The 21,863-nt window shown below is 40.8% G+C and overlaps 1 protein-coding gene and 1 non-coding gene across 7 annotated transcripts in view; both read right to left on the reverse strand.

The window, feature by feature from the left end:
• Positions 1 to 5,203: 5,203 nt before the first annotated feature.
• The window catches only part of SVEP1 (sushi, von Willebrand factor type A, EGF and pentraxin domain containing 1), a 192,873-nt gene continuing 176,213 nt past the window's right edge, over positions 5,204 to 21,863 (reverse strand). For 5 of the 6 annotated variants that reach the window (XM_045882897.3, XM_045882896.3, XM_045882895.3 and 2 more), the window contains 6 exons: positions 21,440 to 21,616; positions 18,192 to 18,362; positions 16,559 to 16,654; positions 14,649 to 14,744; positions 10,165 to 10,258; positions 5,204 to 5,590 (listed from right to left, as the gene is read on the reverse strand). In XM_045882897.3, the coding sequence (XP_045738853.2) occupies positions 5,569 to 5,590; positions 10,165 to 10,258; positions 14,649 to 14,744; positions 16,559 to 16,654; positions 18,192 to 18,362; positions 21,440 to 21,616 (656 nt within the window). In that variant the 3' untranslated portion in view covers positions 5,204 to 5,568. The other variant, XM_064579228.1, reaches the window with a different exon arrangement.
• On the reverse strand, positions 9,841 to 9,947 carry LOC123850302 (U6 spliceosomal RNA). Its single transcript, XR_006792269.1, has one exon. It is a non-coding gene; the product is annotated as a U6 spliceosomal RNA (small nuclear RNA).

Consider the following 21,863-nt stretch of genomic DNA (forward strand, 5'->3'; position numbering starts at 1 on the left):
TTAACGACTGAGCCACCCAGGCGCCCCTCTCATGGTATTCCTAATGGCGTCACCCTGGGTAAGTCCCTCACCCCTGAGTTTCATTTTTAAAATCTGAAAATCAAGAAAGTCCCTGGCCCCCGAGAACCTTAACTTTCCCAAGGCCCTTTCCCCTTCTGGTTATGACAATGTTGCAGAAAGCTGTGCCGTCAAGGGAACTGACCAGTTGTGACCTGCTACTGCAAAAGCTGATTTGGAAAAAAGGCCTATATATTTTCTGGAAGACAGGAATATGAAACTGAAGGTCAGCACACCAGGAGAAAAGAGATATGTGATCATATCAGCGATGCGAAGATGGGAGACCAAGTCACGGTGCAGGGGTGTAGTCCAGACACCACTGCCAAAAAGACAAGCCCTCCAGTGTGTGTTTATGTGACTCACCAGGGAACTCGATGACAAGGCTGAAGATGGGTGGAGCAGGTAGTTTACGTGTGTGAAAGGGAATGATTCTGTTATGAGGCACCTTAGGGAGGAAAGCAGCTGGATTTAGCCAACTCCTTTTTTCCCATTGTCTCCACTCACTTACTAGGAAAACCAACAGAATCAAGGGGGAGGGTCAGGATTTGGAGAGGCATTCCGCAGTGACTCATACAATCAAAACCAATGATGTTTAGGAAAGAATCTTTTTCAAAGAACTCGTATGTTCTTCCTTTATCTTGATGTTTATTTTCTATTAGCAATAGCAGAGTTTAAAGGACACAGAGACTCAAAAGGCTTTCCACAGATCCAGAAAGCACCTCCAGCACCGCAGGCCAGCAATTCACCTAAGGCTGTAAATTTCCATGTGTCAAATATTATATTAATATAGGGTCGGGCACCGAAGATGTCATTTGATTGCTTCATATTAAATCTGAGATACCATGATGGTGAGATATACCATTAAACTGCCAATTGTATTATGCCATGCCATTGTAAGATGCATTTCCATCTTAGAGATGTTAATACTTTGGATGAATGAAACATGTTAAATACCCTAACTCTGCTGAATATTGTGGTTTATGTTAAAGTCTAATTTTAATTGCTACCTGGACACTGTTATATCTGGGGATGTGGTCAGGCGACTCTGGCCAAGACTTCATTAATCCTTAGGGCCTTATTCTAATACCTGGGTCAGAATGATGAACACCAAGCCAGCGGAACTAAGTGGAGGAGAGTCACTTGTGCTGTGTTGGTAGCAGGGCCACTGGGCGGTAGGGTACAGGAAAATTGATTGTCTTGGCAACTTGATAGCAAGCCACAACAATGGGCCAAGGATTAGAGTGCTCTTCAATTCCAGTTCTAGTGCTTGGCTGTGCAGTTATCTCAGTGTTGTTCCTTCTTTAGTGGAAGAGGTTCGGGGCCATCAAGGCATCAAATCCATAAGATCCATAGAATGTTTCATTCACCTGTCTAGAGGATGGGCAACATTGCACTGGGGCTAATGTCTGTATTTCCTCTGAAGAGCTTGGTTTTCGGTATTGTAATGTTTCCTCCAGTCTAGCCCGGTTGCCTGGACAGAATGTGGGGTCAGGAAATAAAAGAGGCTGGGATTACACATTACACTCATTTCAGGGGACACTGGAATGAGAAAGGGCAGAACTCACTCTCCCTGTGTCCTGTGAAGTTGACCTTGGGGTGGAGGCAATGGGGTTGAGAGCAAAGTCAACAGCATCTGAGAACCCAAGAACAAATGGTAGAAAGAACAGTATGGGAGACAGTGACTACCCTGGTGGGGTTAGGTCCGAACTGGGAGTAGAGAACATGACACAGGTAAAGGGAATGACTTGGGCAAAGGCCTGGAGATGACAACATGGGCATTCAGAGACCTGAAGCCATTCATCATGAAGTCTCAATGTGGCAATTATGACTTATGGAACATTTTGGGCTGCCCTTTAAACATAGCCTAGAGTTATTTGGTGGGACTCTAACAAAAACCAAGGCTGCTTTGTGATTAGGAACATTTTCTTTTGCAAACACCAGAAACATAGGCTGTCATAATAAACTACCAGAGTTACAAAGCTTATTTGGGGTTGAAAATACCAGCCATATTCTAGCTAAGGTTTGTTGTCTAGAAAGCGCTGTGGCCGAGTACTCTGGACCCTAGCCTTGGACTTCAGGTGTTGGCTAGTCATTTCTAGATCTTGTAGGTATCGCTTCTCTGTACGTCAGTTTTCCTAGGGTTAAGAGGGAGCTTTGCAGAATTAGCCAAGAAGGGTTGGGGAAGGGCTAAGAAGAGGGAGGGACGCAAACATTTACTCAGCCATTGGTTGATACAAGGCATCCAATCCTCACACGTTTTGAGACAGCCTACGAGAAAATACATTTTAAATGACAACGCAGCATGCCAACTCTAAGGTGTGCAAAAAAGAGTTTGGAAATATTTCCCCTCTAATTATAGACTTCATAGAGTCTCAACAACAGCTCTTTTGAAGAATGTGGTATAACTGAGAAATGCATGCACCTCGTTTTTGCTTCTTTTTTGTGGTCTTCACCTTAATCCATTCTTTCAGGTTTTTCTAGTTTGTCAGTTCACACTCTTTATTGCCTTTGCTGATCGGATACACTTGAACTTACAGAAGCATAAACTAGCTTGAAGCACTCTGCTGGGAAAGTAAAAGATCCAGTGGACATAATGGAAGGAGGAATCTCAGTGATTCAGAAGGGTGAGGATCAGGCGTGTAATTAGACAGGTCGGGACTCATGAGGGTGGAGGGAACACACCAGAATTCTATGAGGGGTGGCTGTGATCAGCATCTCTCCCCTGCCCAGTACAGGACAGCAGTCTGTACTGTAACTCTTACAGACACCCGAACAGCGGAGCTCTGTGTGGGTCTCTTTAACGTAGTGTGGCTTCATTCACAAAACCCAACGGCCCAGCGACGTTCGCGGGGAAAGCATATACTTTAAGCGGCTTTGCCCGCTGATGACTGCAGCGAGGAACACGCTGACACATGGCCCTTACAAAACATTTGCAGCTTTCCATTACTTTCAAAACAGTCCATTTCATTCAGGTGCTATCCAAGTCTACATTTTGGGCCCAGGTTACCTGGAATGGCCGGTCTGTAAGATCATTAGGGGAAAAAAATGGAAGTCTGAAGTTGTTATCACTGCCTTAAGGTCAGAGTTAGGAGCGAAACATGAGAAATTAGGTGTAAGCCCTTAAAAAAAAAAAAAAAAGAAAGAAGAGTATTGCTGTCTCTATGTTAGTTGTTAAGGAAGCATAAGAAAGTAATTCTGATGTAATCTGGCCAGTAAATTTGCAATGTTATGCCAGACTCATGCACTCACCTGGGGCAGGAAACACAAGGACATACTGTAAAAATACACTGCCAGTCTCAATAATTAACTTGTTAAATCCTTTAATTTGATCATCAGCAAATATTTTTCTCCTGTGTAGACACGTAGCTCCAAATTTATGGATATTGCTCTTGGTAGCAGTTTCCATCTTTATATTAACCTAAAGATCACCTTGATCTGAATTCTTCTCTAAAGATTCCTGAGGAAGTGTTTAAACAAAACGATACGGAGGCAAGATCTTTCAACTTACTGATGCCAATGCATATGCCAGATTAATTAGGGTAGACAGAAAGATGACCTTTTAGTGTGGGGCTTTTACACTTCCATTAATTTTTATGAATTTAAGATTACTTTTGGTGAATATGAAAGTACACTTATGAATACAAAAGTAATATATTTTCATTCAAAATAAGGCAGAAACTGTAGCCATTATGCAGGGATAATATATTTCATCGCTGTTGCTCCTTGAACCCTAATACCTGGCCTGCACTTCTGTGACTCTGTTCTTTAAATAAATATAAGTATTAACATACATAATAAATAAAAATTCTCTGCATGTTTAAAAAAAAAGAAAGTCAGAAATAAAGGGGAAATCTGGATAAGAGGTAAAAGTTTCCCAATGTTCCATGTCTTGGGGAAAATCATTACTAATAAAGTTTGGCAAATTTCTTTCTATGCACATTTCTAGATATGAAATATTATTTGCAAACCTCATTTGCATGATGCTTTACTTCACTGTACTGTCTACATAACAAAAATAATTTAACTTACTATGAAATAAAGATCTTTTCACCTATTCAAAGTAACCCAATACAAATTGCACTTAGTAGGTACACTTTCAGAGCTGAGTTTTGTTTTCAAATGCAGTAGCTTTCCCTAGCTTCTATTTTCCGGTGCCATCCTTCTTTTTATTACTTGGCTTTCATTTTATAGTTTTATGATTATAAAATGATGAAGATCAACATAGTTTGGAAGTTGATGGGACATCAATAAGCTAAATAAAAGGTATACTGATAAGCATGTAAAATTGGTCAAGAGAGAATGTCAGGAGAAAGAAGAAGTCAACAGCTGAGGTGTGTAGGGCAGTGGAGAGAACCACTAGGACAATCAAGATCTTTTTCATTGTTCCTGCACCTCTTCATAGTGTTACAATGCACCCCATGCCCTATTTGGGAGCATTTCTCCCAGGATGAAGGTGAGTTGATTGTGATTTTCCTATTTGAAACAAAGTCTAGTGTTTGGCTTTATTTTCCAGAAGTCTGGGGAAGTCTTTATCCTGGCAGAAGTACAGTGATGGAGTGAGTGGGGATTGAGGGGGAAGCTCAGCTCTGCTTTGGACAGCAATTCTTTTTTGCAAGTGAGACCAGGAGCACAGTTTTGGGGAATTTCTTCCATTTGCCTTTTTCCTTCCCTTTCTCTGTCCTGCTCTTCCTATCTCCCAAAGCAGTGAGTTGTGGGATTATGACCCAGTAGTGGGCTCTCTGTTCATCTTCCAGTTCTTGCATTTCTTATTCCAGCTGTGAGAAGGAAGGGAACCACTTTGTTTTGTGAGCCATGACCATACTTTTTTCCTCCATCCACTAAGTTGAATGCCTATAGCTTTCCACACACTGGGGAAGGAATTAGCCAGGCTACGCCTCAGCATCAGCGCAGCATTCTGGGTGGCGGGTGGTAAGGTCCAGTAGTTACCCACTGATTCAATAAAAGGAAACCTTTATTGTTCCACATACTGTAAAGAAGATGGAGCTAGAATGAGGGGCCTCCTTTACTGTGCTTTCTCAGTACACTGCATGTGATCCTGTATTGTCCCAGCAGCACAGATGAAAGATCATTATCCTCATCATTGTTTCCGGGACATCTCACAAAATGGCACTAATCCAGCCAAATGTTATTTAATAGCAAAATAGATTTTAATTGAAAAATCATTTTAAGTAAACCGAATAAAAATGTATAGCAGGAACTTCCCCAGTAGACAGCAGAGTATATACATTTTGTGAGTGGAGCAGCATCTATTTAATATACTTTTATATAGAAAATACAAGCATATTTAAAAATGGAAACATGTAAGAAAGTATGTCACAAGGAATAACAAAATGGAACACAAAATACAAAGGTAATCCCCAAATAACAAGTTTACGAAACAAAACAAGACCCAGCACCGTGTTGGAATTTCTTTGCATAAGTTCCAGGATGCCCAGGACTACCAGGAAGAGATGATCCTGCTTTTAGGAGAGCTGGTTGGTTGTGCAGTGGTTAAAACCCAGGCCTCCTTTTCCTGGAACAAAAAACAAAGAGATTCAACAGAAGAACTGAAGTGAAGAGGTAAAAGCTTAGGGGCTGATGAAAACAGGACTGAAAGTCTCAGACGCCTGGGCATCCTCCGTGACATTGTTTGTACGGTTGGGGGTCATTCCTTGAGAGAACACGTGCCAACCTTACGAAAAGATCTGAGAATCAGCAGAAACTTGAGTTTTGATCCTGGCTCTGTCGCCAGTCTCCCGTCTGATAATCCTCTTATCTGTAAAACAATGAGTTTGGACTTTGTGAACCTGAAGGTCCCTTACAGCATTAACAGTTTATGGTTTTTATTTATGCCATTTATTTAGGATCAATTTTCTGAAGATGCACATAGAGATCAGAGGAAACATACTCCCTTTCTTCAGGACGGAACTAACTGGGAATAATACCGGGTCTGTCTTAGTCATCAGCAGAGAAGGTTATAGGTTGAGGGATTTAATGGATACCACAGGGGTGTTTCTCCACCAGCTGTCACTGATGCCTGGACACGGCTCCATCTGTGAACAAGCTTTACTGAGCATCTGTTTCTGTGTCTGGACTAAGTACGAGGGATACAATCTTCAAGGCACTCAATCTTGCGGGAGAGTAGGAAATTAAAAAAAAATGTCTGGAAACATTTACTGTTTTGATTTCTCAGAAAAGCTTTCTCCTCTTCCCATTTCAGGGGAATCATACTACATGGTTCTTTCTTCTGGGAATTGCCAGCCTCCTCTCCCCTTTACCCCAAAAGTAAGGTAAAGATCTTGACAAAATGACTCTTCACATTAGTACAACATAACTCAACCTAGGACCACAGTTCACTGATACATGGTGGGCCCTTCAATTTTTAAGATTTTTAAACTGGGTCAGCACACTATTTCTGTGGATGCTGTGGTGTGACATGTAAAATGTAGACGCTGTAAGCAGTTCTGTCCTTCCACTTGAACTGAACAGCAGAGAAAACCACACTGTAGAGGATGGAGCGGGCACTGGAGAGAGGAAGGGAGACAGGAGGTGGAGAGGCTTTGCATGGCTTTCCAGTCCTCAGTCTGGTCCTACTAATGCTTAGCCACCTCATGTCTTTGGGTTCTATGCAAGGTCCTTCTATTGTGACAACATATTCCTTTCTTTAATGAAGCTAGTTAGAGTTGTGGTAAGACAGTCCTTACTAATATGTTGCTCCTAGAACAATCGATGACAGTAGAAGGAGGCAGGGGCTGGCCCAGTCTTCTGGGTGGAAGATGACCTTCCCTTGAATATGGGATATGCCTCGGAGCTTATTTTGCTGAACATATACATTTGGATTCCTTTATTAAACTTCTGCATAAGAATATCTAGATTTTGTTTTCTTTATTAATAGACAGTATTTTCAAGAAGCTACTAATTATCCTTCCCCTAGTTGAGAAAGAGCTCTTATATCGTATTTTGATATTAGGGAACCACACAAACAACTCTGGGTGTCCTTTTCTTATTTATAAGATGAAGGAGTTGAAATAGAAAGTCTAAGATTATAAGGATGTTATAAATACTTCCTGTTCCTTTTTGAGTCACTGCCATTCTTATTTATCTTTTTTTTCCCCCTCTCTCTCTCTCTTCTTTTCTTTTTTCCCCAGAAACCCATTCCAGTTTGATTTTCATTTTCTTAAATTCTTTCAACTCTGCTCTCAGGTAAAACTATCATTTTTATCTTGGAAGCTTCTACATATACAATCCAACTTTGCTCTTTGGGGTTTAATTTATTTTTTCTCTTTGCAAAGATGGCATATACTTTGGATGATATGAAGAAATTCATTGGCACAAGACTGATGTTTTTAAATGAAGTTTGTACTTAAATTTTTGTCTTTGCAAGTTGACTCTGATATTCTAATCATGATGAAATAAAAGGAAATGGAAAAATTAGAGTTGTTTTCAGTTAACTGAGTTTCCCACTTTTTAAGGTGAATATGAAAATATCCATTTGTTTTTAATGATTACTGTAAGATGGAAGTAAATATACATAATACAAATCTAAGTGATGTAATACAATAATATATATTGAAAGTCTTAAAATAGAGCTGGTAATATTCCAACATTTCAACATTTGTGAGGATAGTGCTATAATATTGAAAATATTTTATCCACTGCATGATGTAGTGTGTCTGACATTTCCTGAGGTTTAAAAAAGCTTAAATCTTGAGAAAGAAGAACGAAGCTAGACGCATCATGTTCTCTGATTTCAACCTATATTACAAAGCTATGGTAATCAAAACAGTATGGTGTTGGCATAAAAACAGATACATAGATCAGTGAAACAGAATAAAGAGCCTAGGAATAAACCCATGCATAGATGGTCAATTAATTTATGACAAAGGAGCCAAGAATATACACTGAGGAAAGAACAATCTCTTCAACAAACGTCTTGGGAAAACTGGACAGCCACATGCAAAAGGATGAAACTGGACCACTTTCTTAATCATACATAAAAATTAACCCAAAATGGATTAAAGGCTTGAATATAAGAGCTGAAACCATAAAACTCCTAGAAGAAAGCATAGGTGGCAAGCTCCTTGACATTGGTCTTGGTGATGAGTTTTTTGGATTTGACAGCAAAAGCAAAGGCAACAAAAGCAAAAATCAACAAGTGGGTCTACATCAAACTAACCTGCACAGCAAAGGAAACCATCAACAAGATGAAAAGGCAACCTACTGAATGGGATCATATATCTCATAAGAGATTACTATCCAAAATATAGAAAGAGCTTATACAACCCAATAGCGAAAAAACCCCCAAAATACAAAACAAAACAAAACAAAAACCCCCAAACCAAAACACAACGCAAACAATTAGATTAAAAAACAGGCAGAGGATTTGAATAGACATTTTTCCGAAGATGACATATAGAAGGCCAACGGGTACATGAAAAGATGCCAAGATCCTCAATCATCAGGGGAATGCAGATCAACACCACAATGAGGTATCACCTCACACCTGTTGGAATGGCTATTATCAAAAAGACAAGAAAGAACAAGATGCAGCAAGAATGTGGAGAAAAGAGAACACTAATTCACCGTTGGTGGGAATGGGAATTGGTGCAGCCACTGTGCAAAATGGTATGGAGGTTGCTCTAAAAATTAAAAATTAAAAATAAAACTGCCATACAACCCAGCAATTCTACTTCTACTTCTGGGTATTTATCTGAAGAAAATGAAACTACTAACTCGAAAAGATATATGTGCCACCATGTTCATTGCAGCATGATTTACAATAGCCAAGATCTGAAAACAACCTAAGTGTCCACTGATGGATGAATAAAGAAAATGTGATACACACACACACACACACACAGAAATACTATTCAGCCATAAAAAAATGTAATCTTGCCATTTACAACAACATGGATGGCCCTTCCATCCAAACTTCCAGTTATAAAATAAATAAGTCATGGGGATGTCATATACAGCATGGTGACTGTAGTTAATGACACTGTATTGCATATTTGAAAGTTGCTAAGATAGTAAATCTTAAAAGTTCTTACCAGGAGAAAAACATTTTATAACTGTGTGGTGATGGATGCTAACTAGATCTATTGTAATAATCATTTTGCAATATAGACACAAATATCAAATCATTATGTTGTATACCTGAAACTAATTTAATGGATATCAATTATACTTCAGTAAAAAAAAAGTTTAAATTATTTTTAACTATTTTCCCTTAGACTTATTTTTGTGATAATCTTTTCTCAACTACGATATTTATCTGTTTAGAAATGAGAAACCAGGGGTGCCTGGGTGGCTCCGTTGTTAAACGTCTGCCTTCGGCTCAGGTCATGATCCCAGGCTCCTGGGATCGAGCCCCGTGTCCGGCTCCCTGCTCGGCAGGAAGCCTGCTTCTCCCTCTCCCACTCCCCCTGCTTGTGTTCCCTCTCTCACTGTGTCTCTCTGTCAAATAAATAAATAAAATCTTAAAAAAAAAAAAGAAATGAGAAACCAATTGGCAGACATATTTTTACATAATTTTTTTAGTCAATTAAATACTGCATATACATACACTAGAAATATGAAACAAGATTTTTGACTTTAAAAACAAACATTTCTTATCAATCTCAATACCATTTTTTACTGTAATCAGGAATGCAAGTGAACATCAATACGATGTATTGAGTTTATTATTTATTTTACATCCTTACATATGAATGATGCAATCTTCTGTTCAAAAGGGCAGTTAATTTATTTGTTTAATTAACCCTTTTTCTTTTTTTTTGGTGGAAAAATATGGAATGTTTCATGAGTTTGCATGTCATCCTTTTAAACGGGCCATGCTAACCTTCTCTGAATTATTCCAATTTTAGTTTACATGCTGCCAAAGTGAGCACAAGATTATTTATTTTTGAGATACTGTTTTGTCAATTCTTAACTAATATTTCTTTGTGTTGGCTCCAGTTCAAATTTAGAGAGCATCTGAAAATGGACAGTTTTGAATGTAAAAAGCTTATCCTTAAACTAGAGATATCTTCTGGCTCTTGGGACAAATGTCCCGTGAATTTTGACCTCTTTATGTTGTAGATAAACACTCATTTCTGATTGCCTTACCTGGAGCAGTCATGGCCTGTCCAAGCCGAGAGACAGTGACATCGATTTGGTCTTATGCATTTTCCACCATTTAAGCAGGGAGACTGGCAAACAGCTGGAATGAAAAATTCACGCATTTATTTAATTAATACTTAGCAAGTCGGAAGACATTCAACGAAGGCACGTAGAATAAGATCTGACTCTGTTTTCCGCTCTAACCACTGCCATTCCCCACCCACTATTTGCATTACACATTTCTGCCACTTTGTTTGACCTCATGTCATTATGTGACACCACCCACCCACTCCCTTTTTCCCCCCAAGCCAGGCAATTCTCATATTTAAGCTCCAGGTTAAGTCCTACACCTGTGTATTAAAACCTTTGCTGATAACATTAAATCCACTGATTTTTCTCATTTGTTCTTTATGCAACCAATCTGACATACACACTTTTGAACTGCAAATTTTTCCTATGCTCAGTTAGACTATATATCACTTGAGAGAGCTAGCAGTGAATTCTAGACACCAGACACCAACTCTTAAGACAATCAATCAGACACAGAATCTAAAATAACAAAAAGCAAAACAAACAAATAAACAAAAATAGCAGATGATTCACAAGTTCTTTGTATTTGCTAGAAAACACATTTCATGGCTTTTACCATCTTTAGCTGGAATTACAGAACCTGGAACAGAATTAAAAATTAGCCACAGATAAAACCCTGAGGGAATGAATACCTAAAGATTTACTTTCTCACAAATCCACTGCATCATAACCACACTCTTCAATTGCATGTATCTACTTGTAAAAAACTTATGGATGCTAAAAACTGATGAGGAACTGACACCCACAAGTTTAACAAAACAAAGAAAAAGGGGAACTTCCTCAAGGAAGAAAGTAAAATTCCTGTTGAAAGAAGGCTGGAAGTGAGAAATGTTTCAGCCTCATTATAGCATGGAAAAGTAGGCTTTCCAGGATGAAAAACTCATCTTTGGTGAGATATAAATAAATGTCATTTCTTTAATCATTCATCCAACTTGATAAGCAAGCACTGGGCGGGAGGAGAGAGGACAAATAAAAAACCCTGTCTTCATCCTTGGGGAGCTCTCGTGGGGAGTTAAAGAGTAGGAGTGGGCCAACAGAATGCATGTATCTGCCACATAATAAAGAGGAAACTATGAAACAAAGCAGGATTAAAAATAGCAAAAATAAAACCCAATCATTGAAAACTAACTCTCCATAGATTCTGCTTACTAATAAAAAAATAACTCCTGTTCCTTCCTTTTATTTTTAAAGATTTATTTGCTAATTTTAGAGACAGAGAGCACACATGAGTGGGGGGAGGGACAGAGGGAAAGGGAGAAAGTATCTCAAGCAGACTCCATGCTGAGCGTGGAGCTCGATGTGGGGTTGGATCTTAAAACCCTGAGATTATGACCTGAGCCGAAATCAAGAGTCGGACGCTCAACTGACTGAGCGATCCAGGCGCCCCACTCCTTTTCAATAGCATGATGATTTAGTGGTTTCTGACTGTACTAACAAATTCATTTTACTTCCTTGCCTAATAGCTTAACACTTTCCTCCTTCCCTATAACAGGGATGCCCCCAGTGTTCCATTTTGGGCTACCTTCTCACGTGATGGGCCTTCTGTACAGTCTTATGTTTTTCTCCATGAATGTCTTCCAGCGATGACTTACATACTGCTATCTTCAATCTAGGTGTATCTTCTGGGAACCCAAACCATCATTCAGCTGCTGATCAGAGCTCTCCCTGGTATGTTTCACAGGCTCCTCGAACTCAGCATGTGCATGCTTAACTCCTCATCTGTACCTTCAGACCTGCTCCTCCTGGGTTTTCTATCTCAGTAAACGGCAGTACCTTCCCCTCAGGGGCCCAAAACATGTATCAGTCTTGATTCATCTCAGACTTTTACTCCCACAACAAATCTATAACCAAGTAGTGACACACCTCCCTAACTTCTCTCAAATCCACCCTTTTCAGTTATCATTTTTCCAGACTTCATTACATCTTGCCAATTCTGCTTTGTTAACTGCCTAAGTGGACTCCCAATTGTTAAGTCTTCATTTTCCATACTGCTGCCAAAATCACTTTTCTAAAAGAAAATCTCATCACGTGACTTTCCTGCTTAAAACCCTTCAGAGGCTTCCGTTGCTCATAGGACATAATCCAGCATCTTGAACTCGGCATACAATGCATTTCCTCCTCTGGCTCTGCCCCTCTCTGCAGCTTCATTTCCAGTCACACCTCTACATTCCCTCTACAGCTTCAGTTCTACTATGCTGAACACACCTGTGTTATGCTTCCATGCTTTTGACTAGAATGCTCTTTCTCCTGGTGACTACTCTTGTTCTTCTTGAGTCTATGCTTATGAAGACTCCTGAATGTCTGCACTTGGGTAGTGTACCCGTCTTCACTGTCGTCATAACCCTTTCCAGAGAATTCAATTAGCCTGCAGTTATCCACTTATAGGCCATTCTGCATCCTTCCTGTTTTTCTAGGTTAAATTCGGGAGGGCAGGAGCTCCTGTTTCCTACGCTGTTGTATGCTTAGTGTGTAGGACATGTGAGCAGGATATGTGCTGAGGAAGCTGCTCCAAGAAAGGAACACTATGTGGCTCAGTGTCATTAGGGAGCTTACGCTAGTTAGGGAGCCAAGGAGCTAAAAGAAGTACAGAAAAATCAGATCAATGGAGATTGTACCTAATTGTGTCGTATCTATAGAAATGGGATGTTAGGAAATAGATTCTTGTGGTATAAAGCAAGTTTGGAGATAAGAGGAAACTTAGGCAGGGCTTTTGAGGTTGGATAAGGTTTGAAGAGGTAGGGGAAAGAGGGAAACCATGAGCCTGTGCTGAGCGATGGGGATAACAAGGAAGCCATCATAGCAGGGAACAGTGTGTGATGGGTTGGATGAAGTTGAGTTTTACCAGGTGTGCTAAAGCCTGTCTACGCAGAGCCTTGGAAGTCAGAAGTATTTGTGCCGAAAAATTTGGGCTGGATGTGGAGACAATAGGGTACCATTTTAGGTTCTGAAATAGGGCAAAAAGATACACCGAAAGGCGTACATAATGATGTTTAGCTTGGAAGTGGAGGGACAGGATGATCAACCAGTAGACTCTGAGGGTGACTCCAAGAAGAGATCTTTTACTAGCTGGTGACAGTGGGGACAGAGTAGGATGGAGGAGGTACTGTGCAGAGAGAAGCAGAAAGGTGCTGATACTGGGAATCTCAGCAGAAGGAGTAGGAGAATCAAGGATGCCTCCACCTGGAAGAGTGGGACCACCACCTGCAAAGTAAGATGGCTGGGAAATGGCCCGAAGCATTTGCACATGACTTCAATTTGGAAATGCAGATAAAACCTCTAAGTTGATTTGTTACAAACAAATGCTCTATAGATTGCTTTTAGATTTTCAAATAAAAGCTTCGCATTTAACCTCCAGTAGATTTTTCCTTTTCTACATTCACGGATGGCTGTTCCGGCTTCCGGTAGGGGGCCGACACATCTGATTTTGCGGTGACAGTACATGTCACTCCCATTTCCTTAGTTTACTTATCAACAGTACCCCTTCCGCTCTCAAAAATGTCCGAGTTTGAAAGCTAAGTTCCATGGCCACCCAGCCTTAGAGCTCATAACAAGCTCTGGTGCCAACACACCTGTTCTGGCTTTTGTTTCAGCGCCCCTCCCCCCCGCCAGAGGTGGTATGAGTATTGTTTACAGGAGGGATGGTGGAGAGTTAGAATACCAGATCAATACAGCAAGTTCTATTCTTTTAACTGTTGCCTAAAAATGTCAGACTTTTTAACAAAGGCTAAAACCTGTCATTTTAAACATTCATTTTCCAACATGAGAAACCTATCATAGGCAGGCACTATACTAGGTACTGGGCATGTAATGATCACAAAGAGATATCCCTGCCCTCAAGTGGCACATAATCTAGTGAAGGCAAGGACAGTTGGATGATCCAACAATGAAGACCTCAGAGTATAGAAAAGTAAATGTCGTATTTGAGATAGGTAAGGGTGGTTAAGGGGACGTGTTTGTCACCAATCAACAACAGTTTGGTACTGTTGTCTACGAAGAACCTTTGATTTAACTCAAATGGTATTTATTTAGAGCCTTTTCTTTCTAAATAGTTGCCACGAAGTTAGTAATCCAGTTTCATAGAGATGGAAATAAATATTCTTCTGAACCTCTGCACGTCTTCTCGATACACTGCAAAGCAGAGCAGATGACGTGAAGGAGGCTGACAACTGAGTTGACTTAGATTCTCTTCTTTGGTTTGCGACCCTGACAGGTACCTCTGATGCAGCCATAGACTTCAGCATTGAGCCTATCATTCAAGAGACCATCCTGAGGAATTCTTGAGAGGCTCTGGCACCCTTTTGTTTCCCTGCCACCTCTGAATCTGAGTCACACTCACCACTGTCCTCAGCGGCCTCATAGAGCCAAATCCACAAGAAAACAAACCCGAGAGAAAAACCTACCTGTATGACAGCGGGACCCTGTCCAGCCAGGTGGGCAGTCACACTGATAAGGGGCCACACAGCGACCACCATTCAAACAGGGGAGAATGCATATTGCTAGAAAGGAGACCAAAAACGGATTTAATCAAAATATACACATTCAGATATGTTCAAGTGTTTTCCAGGAAGAGGAAAACCTTGAATGACCCACCGGATAGTCTCCCTGGATGTGTTCTGTTTATTAATTGGTAAACACAATCAGGAAAGTAAGGGTGGGCCTTTAGCCTCATGAAATGACTCTAGGGCCAAATGCACTCTTCTAGAAAGGATATACCGTAATCAATGTCTGCTAAGTGCTTTGCTTTCTCTTCACAGAATAAGCAGAATGTTCTCCATTTATTATCATTTCAAATTTCCTTTTCAAATTACATGAAGTGCTCAAGAGGGTTTGGCTGTCTCGAGGCTCTCTTACTGTCCTGAATTAAATGTAAGCATGGGGTCAGAGGGGCTATCCTGTGCTGGTTTTGGCAACACATTAGCAGTGATGGGACAACTCACTCTTTGAATTTCCTTGGGGCAGAGGCCTGATGGTGACTGAATCAGGCCTCCCTTACACCCTCCATGACAATCATTTTTCCTAGAAATTACTGAGCTCTTTAAAGAGGAACAGTCTGTTTAAAAGGAGATTGTCTCTTGGCTTCCTACTCAAAGCACAGTTCTCAAGCCAATAGCACTGGCATTACCTAGGAGCTGGCTAGAAATGCAGAATCTCAGGTCCCAACCCAGAACTACTAAATCAGAGTCTGCATTTAACATCTCGCAGATGGTTTGTATGCACATTAAAGCTTGGGAAGCCTTGGTCTAATGCAGGAGGACAGGCACATGCTCAGTGAGCTCAGCTAGGCTTGCTGTAAGGGTCCCCCAGGGTAAATGTTTCCTTGGTCTTTGGACTCTTAGCATTATAGCAGGTCAAGTTTGGGAGCCCTAAATGGGAAGGAGTGATCGGGGAGAAGAGGGAGGAAAGACATAATTTCTCTTCTTTCTTAATCATTGTGAGAATACTTGCTTTGGTGAGTTGTTAGCAGCCAAATTTATTTCCATTGTATATTCTCCTTTCTAGATTAGTTGCAATAGTTACACTTAAAACAGTTTTAGAATCTCTTATAACATGTCTGGCCTTCAAGAAAACTGATACAGACCAATGGTCATCACCCAAATGACTCCTAATGTGATTTACAGACACCACTCCCAATGAAACATGAAATCATTTTATCCTCATATATATATATTTAAGATATTGGAACAAATGTCTCCAGTTTAGACATTAAAAAAAAAACATTTAAAACCACTTATTTCCATTCTCCTGAAAGTTCAAATTCAAACGTATTTTTATAAGGATCAAAATTCTATATTAATTTACTAAACATTGTATAGATACCGGAGTGCCCACTTTCCCTATTTTCTTTGTTGGGAAGAACTACCCCTAATGAAAAAGAGTGAATGGCGGGCTGCAAATACTACATACAAAGTACGGTGTTATGCAACACCATGAATTTATCACAACTGCAGCAATGAGAGGCACAGCACATAAATGGACTTGAGATAGGGAAGACATAGGCTGGGAAACCCTCTATTATAAGGTCCTTCTCAAGAGGATTCTTGGGAATTTGTGACAGGAGGCATGTGGAGATGGCTCTGGGTGGATCACGATCACTATATTTTCAAGGTCACCTATATCCTAGCTCTTTTGCAACTAATTGACATATTCAGATCGACTCTAGGCCCTCTTGTCTGGTCTGCTGCAGGATTTAAGCGAATAAATTCCTTCTACCAGTAAAGCCAGTCCCCTGAGTTGGCAGCTTCCAGGCAAATTATCAGGACTCAAAGTAAGATTTAAGGACATAACATGAAAGGTTTGAGGACAGACTCACGTTCTTCACAGAGGCGCCCCATCCAGCCATCTGGACAGGAACAAGCATTGGGGCGTTGGCAGATACCTCCATTCTGACATGGGAATCGACAGACAGCTAGAAAAGAAGCAGGATGGATCATAAACCCAGGGAATTATGGAAGGGTATTTGTTGGAAAATAGGATTCCTTATTTACATTTCATAACATTTCCTAGAGGCAAGCTTTACAGAAGAGAAACAACACTGAAACTCAAGATTCAGTCAGGGACGTGAGGGCTCTTGGAAAGGGGCATAAATCAACTTGGGTAGTTCTGAGAACATGGCTTTCAAAATTTTGGTAATCTGGGGATTCAGGGCAGAAGGGGACAAGGTGGTTTAGACAAAAGGTAATCTCTTTTGGTCTGGACCAGGGGAAGTGCCTCTTTCAGAAGGTCTGAGAGTGCCCTTCCAAAGGGGCCCTTCGATGGTCTGGTCGATAGCTCTTTGGTGCTGCCACTGTCACTCGGTGTCTTAAAACAAGCCCGTGAAGGAACAAACAAGCCAGCCAGCAGACACACACCTCTCATTTAACTTCTGATTTGAAGTGGAGCCTGGGCTATTCTATGAGGACGTCACCTCCTCCGCTGCCCTCTCATTCTCTTACGTCCCACGTGTTAGGGATCTCGTTTCTCACTGTTGGCCTTCAGACAGTTCATCTCCCTTCTCCTGCAATCTCCCTTGCCTCTCTTGAGGCTCATGCCATTCATTCATCGATTCCCTCAATTCTCTCAGCCCCAACGGGTCATTAAAGACTCTGGCCTTTTCACCCCAAATCCAAATCTGACCATGGCCCATGTGGCCATGTGGAAAACCTACTCAGCAATTTGATTTTTCTTTTAGTTCCTTGGTTATGTTTGCCTTGTTCACTAGCATAGCTCTTGACTTTCAGTAAGTATTTGTAGACTGGAACAATCATTATGGTTTGTAAAAAAGTGTAAGTTGTAGGACCTACTAGGATGCCTCGTTATCTACCTCTTTCAATGTTGCAGAATTTTAAGCACAGAACCTTGTTCCCTTGTTCCCCCAAGGAGATTTTATTGAATTCACACGCAAAATTCATCCTGGGGTTGGCAAATTCAATCCAGCAAGTGAAGGGACAGCAGTGCTGATATGAGCATGGATGGAGTGCCTGTCACCAGCCTCCAACATGGCCAGGGAGACCCTGGGGTGGGCTCCACCTCCCTAAGGCTGCCTAGTACCTCCTGTGTCTTACTCTGCCCACCAGACGGGCTACCCCATCTCCAGCAGGGCTAGGAGTCTGCCCAGGATGGGGGGTAGAACTGGAATCTGCTGGAACTACTTGACTGTCCAAGAAGTGCCCTCATGGCTCACACCTAACACAGCTCCCCTAGCAGCTGGAGAACACCCTGAGAGAACACTTGAACTGAGGAGCCATGATTGACTCAGGAAGGGGCCGTGTGCTGGGCCACAGTTCTGTATGAAAGCTTTCAAAACTCAAACCCATAAAGTTAAGGAAAATGACATAGATGTCAAGGGAAAACTTAAAGCCAAGGAAAAGTAAAAGAGCATGCATACTAGCTGTTGGCCTTATCAGACTTTGATATGCATTTCCCTACAGCTTCCCTGAGAAATAACCGTTCAAAGATTCCCTTACCTCTGCAAACAGGAGGTGATGTCCAGGTTCCGTTCTCTAGGCAAACACTCCTCAGGGAACCCTCCAACATGTATCCACTGTAACACGAGTAGGTGATCATGTCCCCATACTGATAATGTATGCCTCGAGCAATCGCGTTTTCTACATGAGTTGGTGGACCACAGGATATTTCTACAGGAAAACAAAACCACAATGAAGCCTGTGCGACCAATCCAGCCAGTGGATGGAAGAGAACACAGTCTCCTCTCAAAGACTGAATTAATTTAAAGAGCAAAGATAAAATATATAAAGTTACCTTTTCACCTGTATAATAACTAAAAGATAGTAGGAACTAAAAGCATAATCTGCTGCTGTCTAGAAAAATGAGATGTGCAGGATCAAAGGTTTTGCCTTCCGATTCAAATGCTGAAGCTGAGCTTCTTCTTTTTTTTTTTTTTACTCAGGCAAGAAGTGTCTAGGAGCCCAAGAATGAGCTTTTGTGGATTGCCAAAGAGGCGGCTTCTAAGAGAACGTTCATGCAGGATGCCGATCAAATTAGAAAGGGAGAAGCATGGGGGTTATTTGCAGTCTACTGTTTTAGAGTAAAGATCATGAATTGCACTACTGTATATTCCATCAAGACATGTTTGAAAAATGAATAAATGAGTACTGTCTCTGGCCTGTCCATACTGTTTACACCCCTTGATGAGGTTTATGACATTTGAGGTCTCAAGGTTTCACATCAGTTTCCTTCTTTTCAAGACGGTAACACAGTGACTCTTTGCTTTTGAAATACGTGAAATTGAATGATAATCCTCTCTTTTAGAAGCGACGTGTACTGTATATTTAAATAAAAAATTTTATAACTAATTTTGCCTTGAGAAGCCTTGAGATAACTAGAGTTATTTTGGGGCGGCTCACAAAACAAGGACTGGATTGGAGCTGGGACTCCAATCAGTATCCTGTCTGTATAAGTCTAACTTTTGGATGACTCTCCATGAATTCTAAAAGGTCACTTTGTGGTCATAATACTATTAAGAACTTGTCAGGGGGGATGACAATGTGTATGTTTTTTCTGAATCTTCTTCTCCTTCTAAGGTGGTTACAAACGTTAATTCAGTGAGTTAGATATCAAATATGTGTTAATGCCTACTGTGGATCAGAAACTGGAAAGAAACCAATAAAGAAAATGTGGTCCCATTGTTCAGACAACTAGCAGAATGATGGACAACTTAAAAAGAGCTGTTGTACAGGCCTGGATACTCTACTATAGGAAAATCAAAGTGAATGTGACTAATTATGCTTAGGACTATCAGGGTACAAATTGCAGTGAAAGCAGCATTTAACTAGGCTCTAGAGCTTGAGTAGATCAGAGGGAAAGAGCTTCCAGGCTGGGGGAGCGGCAGATAGAAAGATCATGGCGAGCTGATGGCTGGATTACTGAAGTGACCAAAGAACGAATTTCAGACAACCTATACAGGAATCATCTTGGGTTCTTGCTAGAAGTGAAAATATCGGGAGTTTCTAGTTTGTAAGTCTGCATCTTACCTACGCTCCCTAGGTGATTCCCACACATGCTAAATTTTAATCACTGATTCATAAAGATAATTATCAGGACGAGGTGAAAAGAACGAGGTAAGTTGTTGCTCATGTCCCTCAGGGAAGAGATTTTCTTCTAAGCCAGAGGCTTTCTGTTTAATAAAAAATGCAAAAGAGGGATTGAGGATAGCAAACAGGGGTAGAAACTGTCTCCTTCTCTCCGAGGCAACCCCTGAGCCTCTCTAGAATATGGAGGAATCAGGAAGCATGCACCGGAGTGCATGTCTCTCCTTACTCTGCCTTCCAGTGCTCTGAGTGGTATGTCTCAGGGAGCCGAGACCAACGTGGGGATACGTGTGCAGAACCAGGCCACTTGGCCTGCTTTAGTTCAGGCTGGTGGTCAAAGCTTATACATACGTAGTTCTCCCATTTCACTTGGAGTAGACTTTATAAGGCTAAAAGTATAGTACATATTTCCTGGAGTAAAATCAAAATTCTAATGCTGTGGTAGACCACTAGTTGAAAATTCAGGCACTTGGGCTATTGGTGTATTTCTTCCTATCAGGAGATGTTGCTGAAATAAATACACCGATTCATTTATTCTTCAAAACAAACCTGTAAGATAGGTGTTATTGGGGTTATTGACACATGAGAGCCCTAAGGCTCAGAGAAGGGCACTGGCATGAGTTTAGACTTAGAAAGTTTTGAGGACAGAATTCAAACCCAGGTCTTCTCTGACTCCACAATTCCCATGGCCTTCACACACACATTTCTTCTTAATTGGAGTACAAGTGTTCTGAAGATGGTTATTGCAGGCATGATATGTTCCTAGACTATGTAGCCCAATGTCCTGCATCTGGTTAGACTCAATGAATATTTATTAATTGATTGCTACAGAGGGAGTAGCTTGGAAGACAAGGGAGCCGGAGGGTAGGAAGTTGGGCAGGGGAGATGTTTTAAGTGCAGGAAGTGTGTATGAAGAGATGTCAAGAGTTATCACAAGGCAGCAAGAGATGCTGTCTGACTGTGTGTTACGTATCAACATGGTGCTAGCCCAGAGGTTCTCAAACTGTTGTTCCAGGACCAGTATCTCCAGCAGCAACACCTGGGAACTTGTTTGAAATGCACATTCTCAGGCCTCACCCCAGAGTACTCAATCAGACATTCCAGAGAGGGGCCCAGAAATCTGTTTTAAACAAGTCTTCTAGGTGGTTCAAGTTTGAGAACCACTGTGGAATAATTTTTGTATTGCAAAGCATCCATAGCCTGTTAAAGGATAGTTTGGGGACTCTCAGAATATGGTAAAGTATGTATTTTATTTAATTTTTTAAAAGTAATCTCTACGCTCAACCTGGGGCTCGAAATTCATGACCCTGAGATCAAGAGCTGCATGCTCTATCCACTGAGCCAGCCAGGTGCCCTGGGAAAAAAATATATTTTAGATTTAATATTTTGCTCATTCCTAGAAGAATGTATTTTGAAAATCTGTTCAGTGAATCCTGGCCAGATAGGTTTTAGCCTATTTCTGGAAAGTTTTTTCTTTTTATGTTTGGAATTCAAAGACCTTTTTTTTTTTTTAATTTTAAAAACTGTCAACAGAGAAGCTGATAACAATAAACCAGAGATATAAATATCTACATTCAAGTTACTTGATTGAAAATATCTCACAAGGATGAGAAAACATTCTGCACTAATGAAATGAGCTGGAATCCACCTGTCCATTTACTTACTTTCACATTTGGCACTTGTCAGCGTCCACGTCTCGTCCGGGTTACAGGTAATGATGCCTTGGCCTTGAAGCAGGAAGCCTTCCCTACACTTGATGGACACGTTCTGATCAACATAAAACTCCTTTTCAGAAAGCAGAGCATTCTCGGGAATCACAAAAGGAACAGGACATGGATTTGCTGTTAAACAGAAAATAAAAATGCTTACTGATATTCTCCTTCTCTTCTTAATTTATTTCTTTAAAGGCAGAGTATGATGAGCCCTCTGGAGCTGGGTTCTCAGTGATGATAATATGAGGCTTAAAAATACAGAACTTCAAACATTTAAAAAATGTGTTTTGCATCCACATGAAATTATTTTTAAGGATAAGATCAGATCAGATCTGAAAACCTCAAGTTATTCAACCACTAACACATTGTCCTAAAA

Source organism: Mirounga angustirostris, unplaced genomic scaffold (assembly GCF_029215605.1).
Source record: "Mirounga angustirostris isolate CCGP_5_RB_7025 unplaced genomic scaffold, mMirAng1.0.hap1 SCAF_15, whole genome shotgun sequence".
Lineage (NCBI taxonomy): Eukaryota > Metazoa > Chordata > Mammalia > Carnivora > Phocidae > Mirounga > Mirounga angustirostris.